Below are 22484 nucleotides of genomic sequence, written 5' to 3' on the forward strand. Positions count from 1 at the left end.
GGACCGATGGGCATCCAGAAGAAACATCTATTCTTCCAGAGGGTGGTTTTAGAGAAGAGCCAAATGCAGGTGAAATTCCGTTTCAAGTTCCACCTTCCTCCCCGAAGAGGCTCAATGTCATCTGGGCACTGAATTTCTTCCTCTGAGACTTTTGAGAGCATTGAAGTCCCACTTCTCGGTGGGATCATCATTATGTTTTTTTATTCCCAGGCCCCTCAGGACCTAGAAATCCTAGGTAGTGTTCTTCTCTAGCTCTTAACGCTCAGAAAGATGAGCCCATATTGTATTTGAGAAGCAACTTCATCGAGAGTGTCTCTTTAGGCTCCGATTTTCTCTAAATGAATGTTCTCTGCCATTACATTTAGATCCGTCTATGCTAACGGTAAAGAAATACTCCGAACACTTCCCCACCCACACAGGTGTTTTTAACCCACGCTCCTTTGAGTGCCGTCTCCGGGATCTCCAAGCCGGGGAGGGAGGTGATTTGTATTGTCCATTATAATCCAAGAAATTGTTTCCCTGACTAAATAAGAAATTCCTTTAGAACACAAACCCCCAAAAAGGCTACATTTTCTTCACCCACTAACAAATTCTTTCCTCTCAGTGCAATTCAAAACAATCAGCCTAGATGCTAAATTATAGTGATTAGACCTGCCCTCTTCGCTCTCACGAGCAGTACTGAAAATGAGGAACTCTCCATGTCTCGGCGCCAATCCGCCCACGTCCTTGCCCGAGCCAGACCCTTAATCAGCGGCAGGCCCCGGAACCAACCGATGACCCACGGGGGCCCATCCTCGGGCCATCGGACTGTCTTTGCCCGAAGGCAGGAGCCCGTCTCCATCAAAGATAGAGGATGGTCTTTCCTTCTCAGAAGTGACGGGGGCCGTGATGGCAGCCCACCTCGTGACACACGAAATTCATGTGCAGGGAAAGGGGTTAGGCTTGGGCAATTTTGGGGGATTTTACACTTTACATTTTGGAAGTTTTAATTTCTCCCTGAACTATTTTCCCACCATCATCCGATCATACAAAGAAAGACAAAGGCACTTAAAGAGTAGAGTTAAGGTTGCTATGGAAACCTAAAAATAGTCTATTCTTACACTGGCATATAATAATCAGTCTCACCATATCATTTACTAGAGTTATAGAGGCCATTTTGTGTCAAGGTCCTCTTTCCTGTCACCGGGGAGTAAAGTAGCTTTGAATAAGAAGGCCGATCCCATGCAGCCGTGCTCGAGGGCACAACAAGAGCCCCATCATCACCCTCCTCTGAGTCGTCATCTCCAGTATGTGCTCAAGGCTGTCTTCAGACATTTGGACACTCTGAGGCAGGGAACGATGTTTCCTGCCCCCACTCACCCCCCGCTCCCAGAGAGGATGCCCCGACACTCACCCCTCCAAATCCCGACCTTCCCTCTCTGAGTGGTTGCCCCGACATTCCCCACTCCCTGAGCGGTTGGCCCGACACTCCCCCTCCACTTGAGATGGTGCTCTGACACTTCCCCCAACCTTCCCTCTGTGAACGGATGCCCCAACGCTTCCACCCCACGCACACCCACCCTGAAAGGAAGGCCTGACACTCCCCCCTGCCTTCCTGCTCTGAGTGGATGCCCTGACACTCAGGATGTTACAGGCATTAGGCTTCTTACTCAACAAAAAATATTAACAGATCAGTCTGCCCGAGCCTGTGGAACGTATATTCTTTTGCTGAGAGACTTGGGCTCACCTGCCATGCTCTGGAGCCATTGCTTTCCCCTCTTGATTCCCTGTTAACTCAGGTGTTGCTTCTGACTTGGGAGGAGAGAGGCTGGGAGCTTTTGAGTTTGAGTTTTGTGTCCTTTCTCTCTGAGAGCACCTCCCGAGGCCACCAACTCACTAGCCTATCAAGTAATGGCAGCCCTGCATGCACCACTTATCCTGTATCTATGCAAGCACGTACTCGGTGCTGAGCAATCGACTGAGCGTCTGTTGGATGCAAAGCGCTGTCCCAGGTGCCTGGAAAAATACAGGAGAAGCCGTAGACATGGCACGTTGGCTCTTGAGGAGCTTGCTGTCTAATAGATGCTGGTGCTTCAGACTTCCCAGGGTTTGAGTTGGGGTTTCGTAGCGGTGGGGTCCCGGAAGGGAATCGTTGGGTGGTTGAAAGACAAGTTCTGTAGTTTTGGCTTTCCTGAGTAAGGTGTTGGAGAGATTCCCACCTTGTGGCATTTTGTAACTGACAAGTTAGAGGAACAGGATCAAAAGGGAGTGTCTAAACAGGATATTTTAGGCCAGATCGATCACCCACACACACTTCTTCCACAAGCTAGTTTTTCCGGCCAAGAGGAGCCTGCAGAGGAACCTGCAGGCTATGCCCACTCAGAGCACAACCCGTCTGCCTCCCAGCATAGAGGGTGTGATTTCTGGGATGCTGAAAGCCAGCTGCACCCCGGGGCTGCCGTGCGGACTCTGTCGAGCCACTGGACGGGGAGTTTGGATCGTAGGAGTCACCGGGTTGGAACTAGGTCCAGAGAAAAACATTCTTATAAAACTCGCTCCCTTCCCAGTAGCACGATTTAAATAACTTAAAATGCTGCATCTGTTTATTTAAGTTCGGGGAGCCCGGTTCTGGGGGGAAAGTCACATTCTCCATCTGTTTCCGCCATCAACTTCAGTCGGTGAACCAGCAGGCCGGCCGGAATGATTAATGAGTAAAGCTCTGGTTTATGGTTTTACTTTCGGAATGTGTTACCGCTGATGGGAGCTGGTGGGTTCTCAGCCTAAAACTGGCTCTGTTCGAAGCTTTGGGCAATTTTAGATGCATTTCATCTGAGAGGAAAATTTCCGTGAAGATATCCCTACCTCCTAGCCATCTCACCCTCCAACTCTGCAGGCTCAGTGGCACTGAAGGCAGATAATTGCAAATAGCCTCAGGGTCAGTCAACTTCCAGATGAGGGACCAAAAAGATAAGAATATCCACCTTGGGTGAGAATAATAATAATAATAATAATAATGTTGGTATTTGTTAAGCGCTTACTATGTGCCAAGCACTGTTCTAAGCGCTGGGGTAGACATAGGGGAATCAGGTTGTCCCACGTGGGGCTCACAGTCTTAATCCCCATTTTACAGATGAGGGAACTGAGGCACAGAGAAGTTAAGTGACTTGCCCACAGTCACACAGCCGAAAAGTGGCAGAGCTGGGATTCGAACTCATGAGCCCTGACTCCAAAGCCCATGCTGTTTCCACTGAGCCACGCTGCTTCCCCAGCACTAAGAACTGAGAAGGGTTCTTAGTTATGATAATGCCTTAAAACCTTCTGCTCCTTGGTTGGTGTGTGATTTCTGATTTAGGAATGTTAAGTAGTAAAAGTATATTCAGTGAAAGTAAAAAGTTGGTGCCGTAGCATACTGATGTTATGTAGCTAAAATGAATGCCCAGAGAGACAAACAGTTTTATTCAGCGGATAGAAAGTTTCACCTATAAGTGCGGATGTGGTTGAAAAGGTCAATGCGGGGTCCCCGGTTCTGGTCCCACTGGGTCACTGCAACAGGCGCAACTCTTAGGAGGGTCTTAAATCGGACAAGGGGACAATCTTGACAAAATGGCTAACTGAGCCCCTCCCATTCCACCCGATCACAGATGAGGTTTTAACCCCACAGTCTGGGGACCTGAGCAGAGGGGAATCAGGGTGCCGAATGGCAGCACAGCTGGGGAGCCTTGGAAGAACAGGTTCAAAGCAGGAAGCATTTCAGTGCCAGCAACGAATTGGCCGCTTGCTTAGACGTTTTATTATCGGTGAGGGTTTTTCAAAAATTTTGCTCCTTTTACTCAGCAAAGAAAAGCTCTCAACCTTAAGGGGAAATGTTCCCAGTGTCCGAAATAGGTCTTTGCCTGGGAGAGGTTGAAAAGGGAATTCTTAATGTAGCTTGGCAAACTCCAGGAAAAAGGCTGCAAACAGTTTGGTTCCCTGGATGTAGTTGTACCTAATGCATGAGAAAGAGACACAGCTGCTGTCATTCCAATCCCACGATTCCCAAGCGCGGGGCATCTGGGAGGGGTGTGGGCTCGGTGGCCAGGACCGCCACATCGGGGTCGCCCGGGGACCACCCTGACCACCGGCCCGAGTCTCCCTGCCATGACAGGGGCACAGTTGCTTCCTCAAGGAAACCAGCGCAGGGAGGGCAGAAGTGAGTGCACCGCTGGCCATTCCAAACAGCTGCGGTGGCCACGATTGATCTCTGTGGCCAGACGGGGCTACCGTCTCTCGCACAGCTCTTCCACCCCAGGCATTTTCTGGGCCCTGACCCCCAAGGACTGCAGTCCACATCATGCTTGGAGTCCCCAGACTACACGTCACCCTCCTCCCTCTGGGGGCTCTGCACCTCCTCGGGGCATGCCTCCTCTGAGGGCTCAGTTCACCCCTGGAAATTTTAGGAGCGGCATCGTAGGGCTGATCCAAAGGCAGGCCAGAGGGAGGCTCTGGGACTCTGAGACCAAATGCCCCAAAGTCACTGTGCCACTTTCTCCCTCCCGCACTGCTTGATGGCCTGGAGCAGTGACTGGTGACTTGTGGCCAAGCTGCCCCCTGCCATACTCCTTGGGTCCCCTGAACCCTGATCCACCTCCTCACCTGTGAGGCTGAGGGACTTAGGGTGGCCTTCTTTTTGTTACTTTGCTCTGGAGGAAATTGTTGAGGGGGTTTGGGGGAAAGTTTCTTGGGTTTGGGGTAGGAGGGGTGAGCCTTTTCTGGGGATCTGGGTACCTGCTTATCTTCTCATTCTGAGAGTGTTCCCCATCGTCCACTGCTCCAATCGGAAGCATCATCACGCTTTTCTGTGTGAGGTTTTGGAATGTTCCAGCAATTGGAATTGTAGAACCATCCCGGATCATATCTGGATCCACTCCAAACACTGAAACACAGGTTGAGAAGGAGCAGCGCTGTTAAGGATGAGATATTTGTTCCTGGGTTTGGTTCTTCAACACAGGGATAAAGTTGTTCCTGGTGCTCGAGGGAGTCACCGCTGATGGCGAGTGGCTGAAAAGGCTAAGACGGGATCCACAGTTCCGACCACTCTGGGGGCCCACGTGGACTCTCCCTTATTGTGCTGTAGCACCTGGTGCGGTTTTCAATTTTGCCTTCTTGTCTCACGGCAACTACAGCGTAAGGCCTGCTGCTATTTGCTCTTTTTTTGACCGTTTTGTTTGGAGAGTTTGCTGATGATGAGATTCACATATATGTAACATATATGTGGTGCAGATCTCTGCCTTGAATTGTTAACACCTGGGAAGGCAGAAATCTTATTCGAAGGAACCACGACAGATCAAAGAAGTGGTCTGTCAGGAGGGACCAGTGCAGAGGACTAGTACTCTCCTACTACAACCCAATTCATTCCTCTCATGATGACCTTCTCACTGTACCTCGATCTTGTCTATCTCGCCACCGACCTCTCACCCACATCCTACCTCTGGCCTGGAACGCCCTCCCTCCTCATATGAGACAGATAATTGCCCTCCCCCACTTCAAAACCTTATTGAAGGCACAGCTCCTCCAAGAAGCCTTCCCTAACTAAGCCCTCCTCTTCTCTTCTCCCACGCCCTCCTGCATCACCCTTATTTGTTCCCTTCATTCATTCTCCCTCCCATCCCCACAGCACCTATGGGTATATCTGTAACATTTATTTTTTATGTTCATTAATGTCTGTCTCCCCCTCTGAACCGTGAACTCATAGTGGGCAGGGAATGTCTGTTGTATTGTACTCTCCCAAGTGCTTAGTACAGTGCTTTGCACACAATAAGCACTCAATAAATACGATAGAAAGAAGGAGAGAAGGAGAGAAAGAGAGAAAGAGAGAAAGAGAGAAAGAGAGAAAGAGAGAAAGAGAGAAAGAGAGAAAGAGAGAAAGAGAGAAAGAAAGAAAGAAAAAGAAAGAAAGAGGGACACGGTGGCAGCTCAAAGCTTTAAGAGGTTTAGGAGGGCAGATGAGAGGTTCAGTTACTGACATACTGAGTTTCAGGAGCTGGTGGGTCATCATGAGGAGAGGTCAGTGGGACAGAGGGAAACACAGGATTGGAAAGCAGTGAGAATACAGGGCTGGACATGTAAACTGTAGAAGTAACAACTTAAATACCCTTCCCCATACAGGGGTTCTGAGTATTCCTCATTAATTATGAACATAAAAACCCAGATTTAGCACGCTCTCTTCATTGTCTCCAGAAAAGAGACTAAGGATGCATTTAAAACTTTTAAATATCCACAGTAGTTGAAGAAGAGACCCCTCTTCTGCTAGAAACAAGCCCTAAAGCTGGCATCATGTTGTGTCACCAAAAATAACACAAGGTCAAACCTCTCCTGATGGCTCTTCCTGCTGCAGTGAACTGAGCATCCGTCACATTGGCCATCCATGGTGCTAATCCCAGTGACATAGTTACCTTCAGCTGGTTGGGGCTCTGACGCTTAGAGAATATATCTTCCAGATACTGTGTCACCTGGAAGACAGTGTCATCATTAGCACCCACCGACTGTCCTCTGACCCTAGTTCAACGGAGGCATGAGCTGGTCCATACACACTCCACAATGTTGTAAAACAAGAGTCATAGATAATTTCCCTTGCAGAAAACTCGAAAGAAGGGCTCCCTCTCTTTCGCTCTTTGGAAATTTTGCTCTCGAGGACCAAGGTCGTGGTGGGGGTAATTTCAGGGCACAAAGCATCGGGTTACATTGGGTTGCTTTGGGTGGTTTACGAGTTAGCATCATCACATGCTCTGGCTTGAGCCAGAACCTGAAAGCCTGGAGCCTTAGACCAGTCTCCAGTTTAAAAAACAAAGTTGAACTGGGTTGAAACATCCAAAAATTCAAAAGCAAAGGAAAATGTCCTTCGTACTCCAGTCGTGATGTCCGGAGACCAATTCTCCCAATATCCCCATTGGTCTTGCCATCTAGAGTTCAAGGAGGCAGGCAGGGTTCCAGGAGGAGGAGGAAAAAGGAGGGGAAATTGGGAGGAGTGCAAGGTTTAGTTGAGGGGTTCTTCGTTGCAGTGTGAGTTGGGGGAAAGGCCTGGGGCCAGGCTGAGAAGGATGAGGTCCCAGTACTTCCAGCAGAGGGAGGGGCTTTTCTCCAGGGGCCTGGGGGACTTAAAATTCGAGCAGGGAGAGCAAAGGAGGATGGCTCCTGGGGGTACCCCAGGATCCTTGCTCCAACCCACCCTTCAGTCAGGGGACCCTTGTAGGCAACTTTTTTAAATCACCAGGAATGTGGACTCTGAAACCATCTACAAGGATGGGTACATATCTTCTCCAAGTTGGGAATGAACAGGGGGAATCTGTCCCTTTAGGAAGCTGTGGAATGGGAAAAGCCAGCAGGACACAGAGGGATTTGGGAAGATCCACGGAGGACCGATATTGAGTCATCAGATAGAAGGGGTGTCGGAGGTTCCATTCTAACCGAGAGTGTGAGTGAGGGTGATCAACACCCAGTTCTTGTCAGCAACTGCTGCGAGCCAGAGCCCTTGGGTTAGGTGGAACGTGGGCTGTAAAAATTCCATATAACGATTTGGCTCAAACCAACTAAACCTGGGATATACGCTACCGTTGGTGGTTACCCAAGAAGCAGTAGAGCATCTCTGCCATGTTATCCTGATCTCAGGTCCTGGCCAGAATAGCAGTGAATGGCCAGATCCAACCACTGTTACCTGTTTCTCCACTACAGGAATATCCATATGAGGCACCAGGCGGATGGAGAACTTTCCCATCACTTGCCCAGGAATGACGGTTTTCATCCCCGGCTCATCAAATGCCCCTTCGATCCCATGAATGGACAGCGACGGATAGCGCCAGAGGTGCTGCAGGAGTTCCTCCTACATGGAAATAATAATGATGATCGTGGTATTTGTTAAGCACTTTTTACGTGCCAGGCACTGTTCTAAGCGCTGGAGTAAATACAAGATAAGTGGATTGGACACAGTCCCTGTTCCACAGAGAGCTCACAGTCTTAATCCCCATTTTACAAATGAGGTAACTGAGGCACAGAGAAGTTAAGTGACTTGCCTAAAGAAGCCAGTAGAGAGTTTTGAGAAGAGGACAGATAAGAGCAGAGCAATGTTTCAGGAAGACAATCCTGAAGCAGTCTGGAGTATAGACTGGAGAGGGGAGCGGCTGGAGGTAGGTAGTCCAGTGAGAAAGCTAACGCAATAGTCTAGCCACCATACGACCAGAGCATGCACCAGGGTGGTGACAATTTGGGTGGAAAGGAAGGTACAAATCCAGGAGACGCTGTATAGGAAAGAATGAGCAGAATTTGGCAGTAGATTGAATGTGAGAGTTGAAAAACTATGAGAAGTTGAGGGTGACGATGAGGTTATTGGCTTCTGGGACAGGGAGGATGGTAACATTGTTGACAGAAATGATTATGTCTGAAGGAAAAGTGGGTTTGGGGGAAAGATGAAAGGTTCTATTTTAGACATATTTTCAATTTTAGATGAACATGAGAAACAGCATAAACAGTGATAACCTAAAAATCTTAGCCTCCTCTCTGGTGTCCCTGCCTGCAACCTCTCCCCTGTTCAGCCCCTACTTCTCTGTACTGGTGGGATCACCTTTCTGAAACATCATTTGGCACATGCCTCTCCATCCTTAAAAACCTCCAGTGGCTACCCATTCCTCTCCACCTCAAGCAGAAATTCCTGACTCCCAGCCACTTCACTAGCAGTCCCATTTCTTCCATATCTGCTCTCTTCACCCACCTCACCCCAGTTCGTGCTTTCCATTCCTCCCAAACTAACATTCTGTCTGACTCTCAACTCTCCCATCTCTAATATGTTGCTCAGGCACTTCTTTTGTCCTGGAACTCCCTCCCTCTCCAAACTGCTAACTCAGTTCTTTCCATCACAAGACCCTCCTGAAACCCCTCTCTCTAAGATGCCTCACCTGGCTAAATTCCTCCATCTCAGACTGGGCCATTCCCACAGCCACCCTCAGAATATCCACATACTATGCAGTCATCCTTAGGCACTTTGGCTCTCAGGGATGAAAGGAAGTAACAGAGGGTGCTTTAAGAACTTGGAGGGAAAGTTGTGGACCCATTGGCCAGGGTCTATATACTGTCATTATGAACAGCTGCTGTTCTGAAAGATTGTCAGCCCCCTGAAATGCCCATCTCCTGAAGGGTTCCAGAGGTATTCCTGGGAATCGCGGATTGGTGAGCCTCAATTCCTCTCCAATTGGTAGAACATTTAATTAAGTTTAAGATCAGCGAGCACCTAGAAAAACATGCAGCCCGTTAGGCGAAAGGCAATATGCTTTCTGCCAGGGGAAAACAGTGTCTCACTTGTCTGCTGGAGTTCTTGGAAGAAGCCAGTAAACAATAATATTATTAATAATAATACCCACAGATGGAAGCGAGGGGTCAAAAATATTTATATTTATATTCAAAAGGCCTTTGGCCAGAAAGAAGAAATTTGAGTTGGACACTCTCCGGGTTAGAGACTGTGTTCATCTGTTTTATTCTATCACTTTTTCCAGATCATTGATCTACATTAATTTGACAAACAGTACCTTGGTGTCATACAGAAATTTTTCCACATGGCTGCTATTCTTATATTCCTGCAGGTCAAAATCAATGGCTTCATAAAATTTCTTCTCCTCCTCAGAAAGTGGAGCCACATTATCATAGATTCCGGGAATCAGAATGTGACCTGAAGAATCCACGAGGCTACCTAAGAAATAGACACACCAGTCAGAAAGGCAATTAGCTGTCGAGCGAGAGTCCTCTGAACGTGACGGTAATTTCCAATTTACTGAAAACTGTTATACGTTGCACTGTCTTTGCTGAACTGGACCTGATGGACAAACACCACGGGCCCACCATCATCTCTACCCGGGTCAACGTTTCTAAAATTGAATTGAACTCAGAGTAAATTACTTCTGAGACTGTCTGGGCAATAAGGCATTCGTTGCGGATATTATCACACTTATTATCAAGTATGGGTGGGTCTACTTTAAGGAGCTCTTTGATAAACGGGCATATATGAGAAACACTTGCCTTCTGCTTAAGGGCCGAGAAGCTTAGACGGTCTTGAGAGAAGCAGTGAGAAAGCCTCCTCTCAGTCCGGTAGAGAAATCTCTGCCTACGATGTTCTTTAATTGGATTGGGAGGGATGAGGACCAGACCCCCAAAGCGGTTTGTGTATCCACTACGTCCCTTAAAAAGCCACTTTGGAAGCTGGGCGAAAGAGAAGCCTGGCCCTCACAGAGCTGACAAACTCACATATGTGTCGAACAGGATGTGCGAGATGGGGAGTGTGGCCACTGGGGACACTGAAGAATCCCAGAGACCCCTTTACCAACCCAGAAGGAACAGGCATATCTGATGTTAAATCTGCTTTGTAGGTTTTGAAGTGGGATGTAGCAGATTCAGAAAAGTGCACCAATAGGTTCTTGGCAGACATCTCCAGAACCTAGAGTGGCTCTCTGGGGAGACTTCGGACACCCCTCACGCTCCTTTGCTCTAGAACTCTGGAGCTGGTGGACCTTCCTCTCCCAGGTGCCTTTACACGCAGGCATCCTTGCTGAACCACAGAACTTGGCAGCTACAACCCAAATGGAAGGAGGCTGAATGTTAGAAATGGAAATGCCGGGCATAAAGATGACCAGTGCCTCATCCTCACCAGAGGGGGGACGGACCGACCAGAAACCTGACTGCCTCTACCGCAGCAAACCAAAGGCTACCCTAGGGGTGAGGCTGCTGAAAGGGCTAGCTGGAAGCACGAGTAAGCATACTGCCCAAAGCAGGGACTGTCGGTACTTCCTGGGAGGTCATCTAACCAAGTTGGTGACTGTCAAACCTGATTAGCTGGTCTCTCATAATAATAATAATAATAATAATAGCATTTGTTAAGCGCTTACTATGTACGAAGCACTGCTCTAAGCACGGGGGAGGATACAAGGTGATCAGGTTGTCCACGTGGGGCTCACAGTCTTAATCCCCATTTTACAGATGAGGTAACTGAGGCCCAGAGAAGTTAAGTGACTTGCCCAAAGTCACATAGCTGATAAGCTGCGGAGCCGGGATTAGAACCCATGACCCCCCAAGCCCATGCTCTTTCCACTGAGCCACACTGCTTCTCTACCCTAACCTAGTGCTTAGAACAGTGCCTGGCATCTAGTGAGCGTTGAACAAATACCATTAAAAAGTCAGTTACTTGGGTGTGGAAACAGTGTCTCTGACAAGTGGAATAAGCAGTAGAGGAAGCAACTGCCCCAGTCTCAGTGCTAACTGATATTTGAAATTCATTCGCTCTCTGGATTCCCTGTGGTTTAGGGCCTTTTGCTGCCTTTGCTCAGGAGAAGTACTTTGCCAGAGGAGAAAGACAATTTGCTCTTTTTTCTTTTTCCTTTTAATTAACTTACTGAGAAATTTGATTAGAGACCTATTGAGTGTTTCTCAGGAAATTCTGATTTAACTCGAGACCATAACCCGGGTGGCTAATGAGAAAACTTTGATGTATGATCTACTCGGAACTAATTCCGCTGTAACATCCTATTTTCAGAATTCCCCTCCCGAGTTTGTTTTTTATTGTAAGAGCATTTGCATGAAAACAAGGTGTCTAAGAGTTCATTTTCTCCTGCTGTTCGTGCCCCATTTGAAATCAATCAGTGATTTCGTACGATTTCTACAGCAACTACGTCGGAAGGGATCATAACCTCAGAAAATTCACTGTAGGTTCTTAATATTTCTTTTTCAAGTTGCACAAAGCACATGCAAGTCTTCATCCTTCATGCTCTTCTCCTAAAATGGGACCTTTTTTTGTTTAAATAATGTCCCATGTTTGATACACGACCACTTGGGGTTTGACTCTCCTCTCTTTTCTGTGATGGTCTGTGGGACAGAGGGTAGGAGGGAAGGGCCTCTCCTGTCTCACACTTCAAAGGGGCAGTGCCGTGCTGGAGGGGCTGGGTGCCAAGCTGGGTGAATTTCCAGGTCTCTTCAACCAGCCTCTCTGAGCTCTCCTATAGGGTGTGACTGCCCCTTTCCAAGCTATGCATGGCCAGGATTAGGGAAGAAGCGAGGATTCAGCTGGCGCACCCCTGGTGCATCCCTAGTACATCTCACTGAGCCTCTGGAGAGACTTCATGAGGGCCTGGCCCCATCCCGCAGGGCCAGGGCAGTGAGAGACTGGAGAAATGGTTGAGAGAGGCAGGCACAGTCTCCCTGATGACAAAATTTGAGTTTGAGTTCCACGCCCCCGCTGCCTATTCCCTGTGGAGAGTGCAAGGAGTCAGTTCGTTCCTTTTGTTACTTTATTCTGAACATCGTCCCAGAGGATATTCTTCAGAGAAGCAGAGTGGCCTAGTGAAAGGAGCATGGACCTTGGAGACGGAGGACCTGGGTTCTATTCTCGGCTCTAGCACTTGTCTGCTGTGTGACCTTGGGCAAGTCACTTCACTGTTTTGTGCCTCAGTTCTCTTATTTGTAAAATGGGTATTCGATCCCTGTCGTCCCTCCAGTTTAGACCGTGAGCCTCATGGGGGAACTGATTATCTACCGCAATGCTTAATATGGTGCTTGGCACAGAGTAAGCGCTTATCAAATGCTAGAATTATTCTTTACTTCTGTGAATGGAACTGGGAGGCAAACCTTAAGGAGCTCATTAGATTCAGCAAAATTCCAGCCTCCTGTGGGGCTGCCAACACTGAGGAGGGGGCTCTCAGACTCAGGTTTAGGAAGGAACTGAAATGAATGATTGATGATCTGAGGATGCCACACTACTAGGGGATGGGAAATGAGCCTTATTATAAAAATTAGTGCCACACTTTCTGAATTCTGCTGAAAATCGACCCCAAGCTATTGAAACATAGGGACCAAAAATTGGGTTTTCTTTGAGAATGAAAATGAGAAACTTGGAAGTCATTGCCAGAGTGCAGGGTACGGAGGGTTTCTGGGGAGTGAAGCGAATCCCGGAGTCTGTGTGGGGTGCAGTGTGTCTCTGCAGTGCTGGGTGTGAGGAGAGTGGACTGTAGCCCCAGGAGAACCCAGACTCGAAACCGAGAACCCTACAAAAAGCATCAGAGTCTCCCGACATTCGGGGATGCTCTCTCTCCGCTTTCAGGAGAGTAACTGAGTAGTACCTGGAGCACTGGTGGGGTCTCAACTGGGCTGGAGAACTCTGTTGGAGAACTAGGAGGGGACAGGGTGCCCTGTGTCGGGGAGTGGACGGGGGTTCTGTGTGAAGGAACGAGCAGGGCCCCCTGTGTGAAAACAGGACATTTTTGTGGGGAGGAGTGGGCAGGGTATTCTGCGTGGAGGAGCACGCAAGATGCCCTGGGTAGAAGAGAGGGCAGGGTGCCCTCCGTGGAGAAGCAGGCAGGTCACTTCTGCAAGCGAGGCTAGAGCATTTGTTTTTCTGCCCCTCTGCTCTCCCTTCCAAGATGCAATGGGCCAGGGATGGGGGTTCTGGGGCTGGCTAACTCTGGGGAGTGGTCAGGTCCATGGCAGGTGGGGGTGGGGGCAGGGAAGGAGCAGGTGGGAGAGGTTGTATAAGTTTTAGTGAAATGGGGAAAAGACAGTGTTGCCTTCCCAGATTTTGGAAATAGGAAAGCTCCAGTTGACTGTGGAGACTCTAGACACCCTGGGCACTAAGAAGCCTGTAAACAACTCCTTCATCCACAGGGTGCTGGTGCTCTTGTTGTGTTGATTGCTCCATTTGTTGGGCTCGGTTATATCCTTCCTCCTGTGCCTCTTGCCAACCTCCCAGCCCCTATTTCTTCTTTTAGACTGGGAGTCTACTGAAGGCTAGTGACCAAGTTTCATTTTTCCTTTTTTAGTTCGGTGTTTCACATGTAGTAAGTGTGCAATAAATGTGAATGAATGAATGAATGAATGAATGAATGATGAAAGGGGAAGCCGCTCTCTTTGTCCCTCTCTGCTTCTTCTCTGTCTCCTTCTGTCCCTCCCTCCATCATGTCTGTGCAGGCTGACAGTTCTCCCCCAACCCTGCCCCTTTCTGGTGCAGGCCTTGTGCCTTTCTATGACTGAGTTTGGAGGTATGTCAGTCCCAACTGGGGAGCAATAGTGAAAGAAAATAAAGCGTTACCAAGGAGGGACACCAAGTCTGTCATTGGTTCATGGAGGATGCCACCAAAGGTTCCCGAGTGAAAATCTTGATCTCTGCATTTCACCTGAAAGATAAAAAATAAACTCACTCATGGGTCTGAGCAAACCAGGGAATATATCAGGCATGCACACACTGGATTTTTCAACACCACCCGATCCCACTCCATTCCCCATCAGTCTAACAAGACCACCTGCCGTGCTGCCCCCCGGATTATAGGCTGAGAGGGCTCCAGCACCCGAAAAATACTCCAAAAGGTCACTGGAAGGAAGCAGCGTGTTTCAAATTTCTGCAAGCACCTGTCTGGATGTATTTTTGACCCAGTCCCATGGGCCAGTGCTTGTTTTTGAGGCTGAACTAGAGACCAACTCAATGGGACCTTGGTGTTGGGATTATGTCCTCATGCTACTCGGGCCTGGTGTCTTCGGTCGCTTGAGAAGCCATGGTCGGGCCCTGGACTAAGAGGATGGGAATCCAAGAAGCCCTAGACACTATGTGCCTCCTGGACTTCTAATCTCTCCAGTGAGATTGTAAATTCCTTGAGGGCAGAGATTGTGTCAACCAACTGTACTGTACTCTCCTGAGTACTTAGTACAGTAATAATGTTGGTATTTGTTAAGCGCTTACTATGTGCCGAGCACTGTTCTAAGCGCTGGGGTAGACACAGGGGAATCAGGTTGTCCCACGTGGGGCTCACAGTCTTAATCCCCATTTTACAGATGAGGTAACTGAGGCACCGAGAAGTTAAGTGACTTGCCCAAAGTCACACAGCTGACAAGTGGTAGAGCCGGGGTTCGAACCCATGACCTCTGACTCCAAAGCCCGTGCTCTTTCCAGTGAGCCACGCTGCTTCTCGACAGTGCTTCTTCTACAGTGCAACCAACTGTACTGTATTCTCCTGAGTACTTAGTACAGTGCTCTGTAATAATAATAATAATGATAATGATGGCATTTGTTAAGCACTTACTAAGTGCAAAGCACTGTTCTAAGTGCTGGAGAGGATACAAGGTGATCAGGTTGGCCCACGTGGGGCTCACAGTCTTAATGCCCATTTTACAGATGAGGGAACTGAGGCACAGAGAAATTAAATGACTTGCCCAAAGTCACACAGTTGCCAAGCGGTGGATCCGGGATTTGAACTCATGATCTCTGACTCCCCAGGCCGTGCTTTCTCCGCAGAGCCACGCTTCTTCTGCACAAAATAAGCACTCAGTAAGTAGCATTGATGAATTGATTGGGGAGCTGTCTAAAGTGACTAAACTGCTGGGTGGAGACCGGCTGGATAAGAGGGTCCTCCTTCCTCTTCAAAGAGATCCTGAGACAGAGAGGAAGAACTGTTCTGTGCCTAGAGAATCTCCAGCCTCCAGGCCTTGGGACTGAAATGTCTTGGCTCTTTGAGAGGGGCAGCTCTGACCCTTCCCCAGATTCCTGGGCCCTCGGGAACCTCCCAGAGGGTCGGGTTTGTCCCGAGGCAACCTTTGCCAAGCGGATGAAGGTCTCCAAGGGCTGTTCCCCAGCCCCTCCCCGCCACCACCCCTGCCATACCTGTACGGTGAAATAGCTGTTCCCCCTGGTCCCATAGGTGAGCGCTGGCTTCTCCCGGCTAATCCAAAGGTTATCGGAAATCACAATGGCATCCACACTGGAGAAGAAATCGTCCCTTTCCCTCTCGACAAGCTCCTCTAGACCAATCGATCCTGCTTCTTCCATGCCTTCAATGACGAATTTGATGTTCACTGGGATGTCCTGTTTCATTTGTAAGAGGGAGACAGGTGACTTAGTAAGAAATCCCGGGCCTGCCCTCCCACATGCTGTACAAGTTCTGGCACCCGGGAAGGACCCAGGGAGAATCTGGGCAGGGTTGGTGGGCAGGCACACCGGCGGACTGGTTAGCTCCTTGCCATTATTCCACCTCTGACAGAAGCAGGTTTCCTCTCTATTTAAAGGAAGGATGAGGGTTAGGGGCACAATCTCTCCTGATCTTGTCACCTTCTCTCCCAACATCCCATTCTCATAGGAACTGGAACTTGTCACAATCAGAAATGAACAGGACATGCCTCTCAGAGGTTCCCTATGTTTCGGGCTCCCACCAGAAGTGGTTCCAGGGAGGTGTGGAACCTGAGACAGCTCTCCCTTCCCTCTCCTCCCTCCCTCCCCCACCCCACCCTTCTTCCTGAGGATCCCATCCATGATCTCCACCCCTCCACAGTCTGGTGGCACCTCCAGCTATAGGCACCAAAGCGAGGGCCTCCTGTTACAGTGACACCCAAGTGCCTCAGTTTCCTGCCTGGGCCCTGCTCTCTCTAAGCTTCGAATGCTTTTGTACTCACGCACTTTCTCTAGCACTTGGAATGCTTCCACTGCATTGATCCACGCTAGCACTGGGCCCTTGTTGTCTGTAGCTCCTCTTCCATAAAGGTTTCCTTTTTTTAAAAAAAGGAAAAACAAAAGTGTTTAGATTTTGCATTTGTTAGCCTAAATGATTCAGAAACAGAAATGCAGTATGCACTTCTGTTTGGTGTCTCTGGTGGTCTGGTTTACACAGGGATGATAAAGTCTAGTAGATTTTTGAGTCCAATTTCTCCCCTAGGAATATCAGCAGCATGCTGATATTAAACTGCAGTCTGTCTGTCTGCTTGTCTGTCTGCCAGCCTTGCAGTCTGTCTGCCTAACCGTCTGATCTCCTCCATTAGATTGTGAGCTCCTTGAGGTTGAACCTGTTCTTTAGCTGGTCCTTGAAGCTTCTAGAACAGTTTAGAATGTTCTGGGGGCCATGGGACTGATTCACCAAATTTCCAACTGAGGCTGGAGAGTTGGGCAGAACTGACGGTTTCTGGGCACTGGGACCCAGTAAAGTTGTCGAGAAGTTGGGTCTGTGTCTGTGCACCTGCCTGGGTCGGGGATAGACATTATCGGCACCCCACCTGGAATTCCTTGGGGAATTAGCACCATCTTTTTGAGCCACTGAGCACAGAGGGCATTGTGGGAACCAGATTTACAGTCACACTGGGGCCATTTGAGAAGAGTTTTCTTCCCAACTCCAAACCCTGAGCCTCTTTCCCTTGCAGCGGCAAAGGAAACTTCATTTCTCCCTCATTACAGTATTTTCATGCATAAGCTTTTATTATTATTGATAATATTATTTATATTTTTGTCTATCTCCCAGCTGTAAGCTTGTGGTGGTGCGTTATATCGTTGTGTTGTGCTCTCCTAAGCATTTAGTACAGTGCTCTGCACATAGTACTCTAGAAATATGATTGTTATTATTTTTATTATTATTACTACTACTAATACTAATAACAATAACATGGTGAGATGGCTGATCTGATTGCTCTGATACCTTGAGTTTTTCGGTGGGCAAATTTTGCTCTGAGATGACAAAGTCTCCTTTCATGTATATCATGACCAAAAAAGTCAGTCATATTTATTGCGTGTTTACAGTGCTTTTCTAAGTGCTTGGGAGAGTAAAAAAACACACCAAGAGTTGATAGACATGTTCCCTGTCCCCGAAGAACTTAACAGTCTAAAGGGAATGACCGGATATTGATTGAACACTGAAATTAGCATGTAATAACACCTTGCCAAAACAGACCTTTCCACTCTCTGAAAGCAGACTGAGGACCTATGGACTGTCATATCTCCTGGTGTGCAGTGACTCAGCGAGCTAATGGTCATGACCATAGAATGCTCTACCATCAGAAATCTCTGTATGCTTCAAGTACTAGAAACAATTTTTTTTTCAGTGAACATAGAAATTCCCCCCAGTGGGGTGGGTTTCAGGGTCCTGGGCCCTGGAATGATTTAGAGGCACCTTGAGCATCAGTGCCAATTGGGCCAGAGACCAAGGCCCGATTCCCTCCCCTCCATCCCTGACCTGTTCCTACCCAGAGCTGCCAGATCCGTGGGCCCCGAGACCCCCAGTCCCTCCTAGATTCCTCACTCTATTTATGGCTGCCTCTGCCCAGCCTCTGAAGTTCTCCAGAGGGCCAGCCTCTGGGACCCTAATCTGAAGGGGGTACCCAGCCCTGTCCGTTTTCCTTAGGAAAGTGATTGACAGATCTAGCCCCTTGGAGGCAGAGGACCCTGTCTTATCTTCTTCTCCTTCTTTTTCTTCTTCTTCTCCTTCTGAAAACACTAGGCAGGACAACAAAGAAGATTTCCAAGTGAAAATGGATGGATGAGAGAGAGAACGGTCCATTGGTAGGAACTAAGAGAGAATGGGCAATAGATTAAAGTTTTCTTAAAATGGAATAAAATGTTCAATTCCAGACAGCCAGGATAGGAGAATAATGGCAGTCAACCGGACACCAGAACAAGCCACCGACCATTGACTTCGGTCAAGGTGAAGGGGTCAGTGTCCCATCCATCCTCCTTTTTGGCAGGCTGCACATCGAGGTGACCATAGAAACACACGGTGGCTTTCTGAGGACTGCTGCCGAGCTCTGCAAGGATGATAGGAGGCACCGGCAGGGTCTGGCCCTCGGGTAGCTCCTGAAACAGAATTTTAGGCACAGAAGAAAGAAAGCGGCTTCACAAGCTTGGCGTTGTCACTTTCCCAACCGATGCTCGTCCCCTGATGGGAGAGGCTCACGGAGAAATGGAGAGCCAGGAACAGCACACCGCCCCCCCCCCCCCCCCCCAGCATGACTCTCTGGGAGAAATGGAGAGGGGGCCGAGGGGAGCTGTTCTCTGGCCCTAGTTCCTGTGGCTGCCCTATAGCCCTCTGGGGGCTTGAGGACAGGCATCCCCGTGACAAAGCCCTCAGGCCTCAGGGTCCCTGCCTTCAGAATCCCAGCTGCCTCCCACCCCCACCTGCTTTCCCCCAACTCTCTCCCGGGAAGGCTATTGGCCTGAGTGGTTCATGGGGGTGGCAGCTTTGGGCTCTCTGGAAAAGACTACTGAGACCGAAAGTGGGAGCTTGGAGCAGGAGTAGCTGCTAAACATGGGTCTCTCTGTGAGAAGCAGCCCCTGGCCCCGGCCCCGCCCGCAGCCCTGCAACCTGAACCCTGTCCTTCCCTTGCAGTCCTGGGTCTCGCTCTGAACCTGTTTGGGAGAAGGGGAGGAAGGGTCTCTCGTCCACAGCCATGTAGCCCCTCCCACCCCTTCCAAAGAGAAGCCTCTCTCCCCGAGGCCCATCCAGATGGAGAGCAGAGTATTTCTGAGCCAGCGGGAGGGCAATAGGAACAATACCTGGTGAGAGCCCAGATCCACTAACTCGACCTTCGCTCCCAGGCGTCGCAGTCTGTCTGCTGCCACGTCCATCATCCTGAAGATCTCTTGTCTTAGAGGAAGCAGGGGTTGCGCAGAAATGCTGCGGACAGCTACCCACTCGGCGAGAGTCTGGAGGGAGAGCCGAGTATCCGGTTAAACCAGGGGAGGGGGTGCCCTGGAGGGCCGGTGCCCTCATTTAGAGTCTGGGCAGGAGGGGGCTGTTGTACTCTTGTCACTCAAATGCATGCTTTCCCTTGTCACCGGTCTGAGGACGAAGGAGGGTTCACCAAGCTTCCTAGAGGGAATTTCTGAATCCTGCCAGCGGCTCTGTTTTCCAGGCAGGACCTGACTTGTTACTTGATAGTAGGAGAAGTGGGGGAGATTACTGGGGAGGACCAAGGGAATGGGTGGAGGAGGGTGTGGGGGATGTACAGAGGTCTTCCGGGGCAGGGCTCATTTGGGGAAGATCCCACCAAACCAGCAAATGTGGTTTAAAAAATGAATCTTTCACCTTTGGTCACGGTGTCCCTTCTCCCACATTTGAACATGCCTAAAACACAGCTCAGCCCCTGAAGTGTGATAACTAGTTCCATTAAGAGCTCAAGCCGCCTGCTTCTGAGGGAAGACCAACCTTCTTCATCAGCCAACACAAGAGCCCCATTTTCTGTCCTGCACCCACTGGTCCACCAGCCATCTGCCAGATTGGCTCACTGCCAGTCATTCCCCTCTCCCGCAAGCACAGCTCAAGAGCTCATCCTTAATAATAATAACAGTAATTACTATTTTCATTATGGTATTTGTTAAGCGCTTACTATGTGCCGAGCACTGTTCTAAGTGCTGGGGTAGATACAAGGAAATCAGGCTGTCCCAGGGTGGGACCCCTAGTTTTAATCCCCATTTTACAGATGAGGTAACTGAGGCACAGAGAAGTTAAGCGGTTTGCCTAAAGTCACACAGCAGACAAGTGGCGGAGCTGGGATTAGAAGCCCATGTTCTTTCCCCTAAGCCGCACTGCTGGTGCTTCTTCCTCCCTCCTTCCCCCAAGCACTGTATGAACATCCCAGTTCAAGAGCAGCCCCTGTTGGCCTTGGGCCCTTGGACGGAGTCTCCTCTGCCCAAAAGCGGTCAGGCAAGAAGAGTGTCCCTCTGACTTGCAGGCAGCACTGATGGAAGATGGGCCTGTATGTGGCTGTGAGGACTTTCCATCCACACTGTTTCTCAGAGATAGTCTCTCGTCGAAAACAATGCCATCTTTGGACCCCAAGGCAGCTCTAGAAATAGGTCTGACTTGATTGACTTGTCTTTTCCTCAGCACTTAGTATGGTACTTAGCACATAGTAAGTGCTCAGCAAACACCACAATCATTATTATTACATCAGCTACTTATATATCCTTCACATGTCATCTCCTTGCTGGATGTTTTTTTTGTTGGTTTTTTTTATGGTATTTGTTAAACACTTACTCTGTGGCAGGCACTCTACTAAGTGGTGAGATACATACAAGCTATTCAGGTTGGACCCAATCCATGTTCCAAATGGAGCTCACAGTCTGAGTTTCCACTTTACATTTGAGGTAACTGAGTCATAGAGAATTGAGGTGACTTGCCTAGCAGACTAATGGGGGAGCCGAGATTAGCCCAGGTCCCTCTGACTCCCAGGCCCATGCTCTACCCACTAGGCTGCGCTACTTTTCTATGTTGTATGAAACTGGTGGATCTGCTCCACCCCAGCAGAAGGGGTGCCTGGTTTACCTTTTCCCTGGTAGTAATTAATGATAAAAAAGGTGGCATTTGTTAAGCGCTTACTATGTGCAAAGCACTGTTCTAAGCGCTGGGGGATATAAGGTGATCACGTTGTCCCACGTGGGGCTCACAGTTATAATCCCCATTTTACAGATGAGGTGACTGAGGCACAGAGAAATTAAGTGACTTGCCCAAAGTCACACAGCTGGCAAACGGCAGAGCCGGGATTAGAACCCACGACCTCTGACTCCCAAGCCCGGGCTCTTTCCACTGAGCCACGCTGCTTCACAAAGACTCACCAAAGTGGCCCAGCTGTCCCAAGCGGAAGCCTCTCGTACCTGGGTATTCCTTGGGGCCTCCAGGGAACCCAACCACTGCCCGCTGCCGTAGCTCTGCCCTCGCCATGTGCGGGGCCCTAATCCACTCACCTCAACAAATTCATCCTGATGCACATCGACATACTGGAAGACCTGGTCTAGTAGTTCAGGAGGGGAGGAGGAGGAGAACATTCCTGCTTCCAAAAGCAGCAGGACAATGAGAATGGACGACGCCTTTTAAAGGAAAAAAAAAAAAAAGAAAGAAAGCACGAAAACCAAACTTCAGAGTCATTAGAGTGCCCTGTTTGCGTCTGGCATCTCCAACCAAGAACACTAACACCCCACTATTCAGTGTGCACCCCACCGTCACCACCCCCCACTACCCCTCACAGACAAACCCGCTCTGGGGCCTTAACAGGTAGAAGGGAATATGAGTCAGCTGAGAACAGGAGATCGTAGGGTCCTCATCCCTGGTTCATCCCTCATCCCTAGAGAAGCAGCGTGGCTCAGTGGAAAGAGCACGGGCTTTGGAGTCAGGGCTCATGAGTTCGAATCCCAGCTCTGCCACTTGTCGGCTGTGTGACTGTGGGCAAGTCACTTAACTTCTCTGTGCCTCAGTTCCCTCATCTGTAAAATGGGGATTAAGACTGTGAGCCCCATGTGGGACAACCTGATTCCCCTATGTCTACCCCAGCGCTTAGAACAGTGCTCGGCACATAGTAAGCGCTTAACAAATACCAACATTATTATTATTATTATTATGGTTGGAACAGAACTCTGATTCCAGCTACAGCGGTGCCAGAACTCCCGGAGGAACCATGGTGGTCGCCTCCTGCACATCCCTGGATCTTCCTTCCACTTTCCTTCTAGGGACCTATCGTAGGCTGCTTGTCCATGAATTCATCAAATTTAGCCCAACCACTCTTGAACCTGAAAACCATGAGTTCGGCCATAAGGCTTCCTCTGGGAATGAATTCCACGCTTTCACCCCACCCCATGACCGGGGGAAGAAGGATTTCTTTCCATTTGCTTTGACCCTGCTTCCCTCCAGCTCCAGCAGGCACCCACATCCTTCTTGGTCTGTACCCTGCACCTCTCCAGGCTGAAGAGCCCTGACCCTCTGACACCC

The 22484-nt window shown here is 49.2% G+C and overlaps 1 protein-coding gene across 2 annotated transcripts in view; it reads right to left on the bottom strand.

The window, feature by feature from the left end:
* Positions 1–3412: 3412 nt before the first annotated feature.
* CNDP1 (carnosine dipeptidase 1) overlaps positions 3413–22484 on the bottom strand; it is a 31546-nt gene continuing 12474 nt past the window's right edge. For both annotated transcript variants that reach the window (XM_007672882.3, XM_029053432.2), the window contains exons 2-12: positions 21467–21589; positions 19277–19426; positions 18412–18577; positions 16421–16509; positions 15632–15832; positions 14069–14153; positions 9531–9691; positions 7670–7834; positions 6326–6467; positions 4744–4891; positions 3413–3964 (exon numbers count right to left, since the gene is read on the bottom strand). In XM_007672882.3, coding sequence (XP_007671072.1) covers positions 3898–3964; positions 4744–4891; positions 6326–6467; positions 7670–7834; positions 9531–9691; positions 14069–14153; positions 15632–15832; positions 16421–16509; positions 18412–18577; positions 19277–19426; positions 21467–21589 — 1497 coding nt within the window. In that variant the 3' untranslated portion in view covers positions 3413–3897. The remainder of the gene's footprint in view (positions 3965–4743; positions 4892–6325; positions 6468–7669; positions 7835–9530; positions 9692–14068; positions 14154–15631; positions 15833–16420; positions 16510–18411; positions 18578–19276; positions 19427–21466; positions 21590–22484) is intronic.

This window comes from Ornithorhynchus anatinus, chromosome X2 (genome assembly GCF_004115215.2).
Source record: "Ornithorhynchus anatinus isolate Pmale09 chromosome X2, mOrnAna1.pri.v4, whole genome shotgun sequence".
NCBI lineage: Eukaryota > Metazoa > Chordata > Mammalia > Monotremata > Ornithorhynchidae > Ornithorhynchus > Ornithorhynchus anatinus.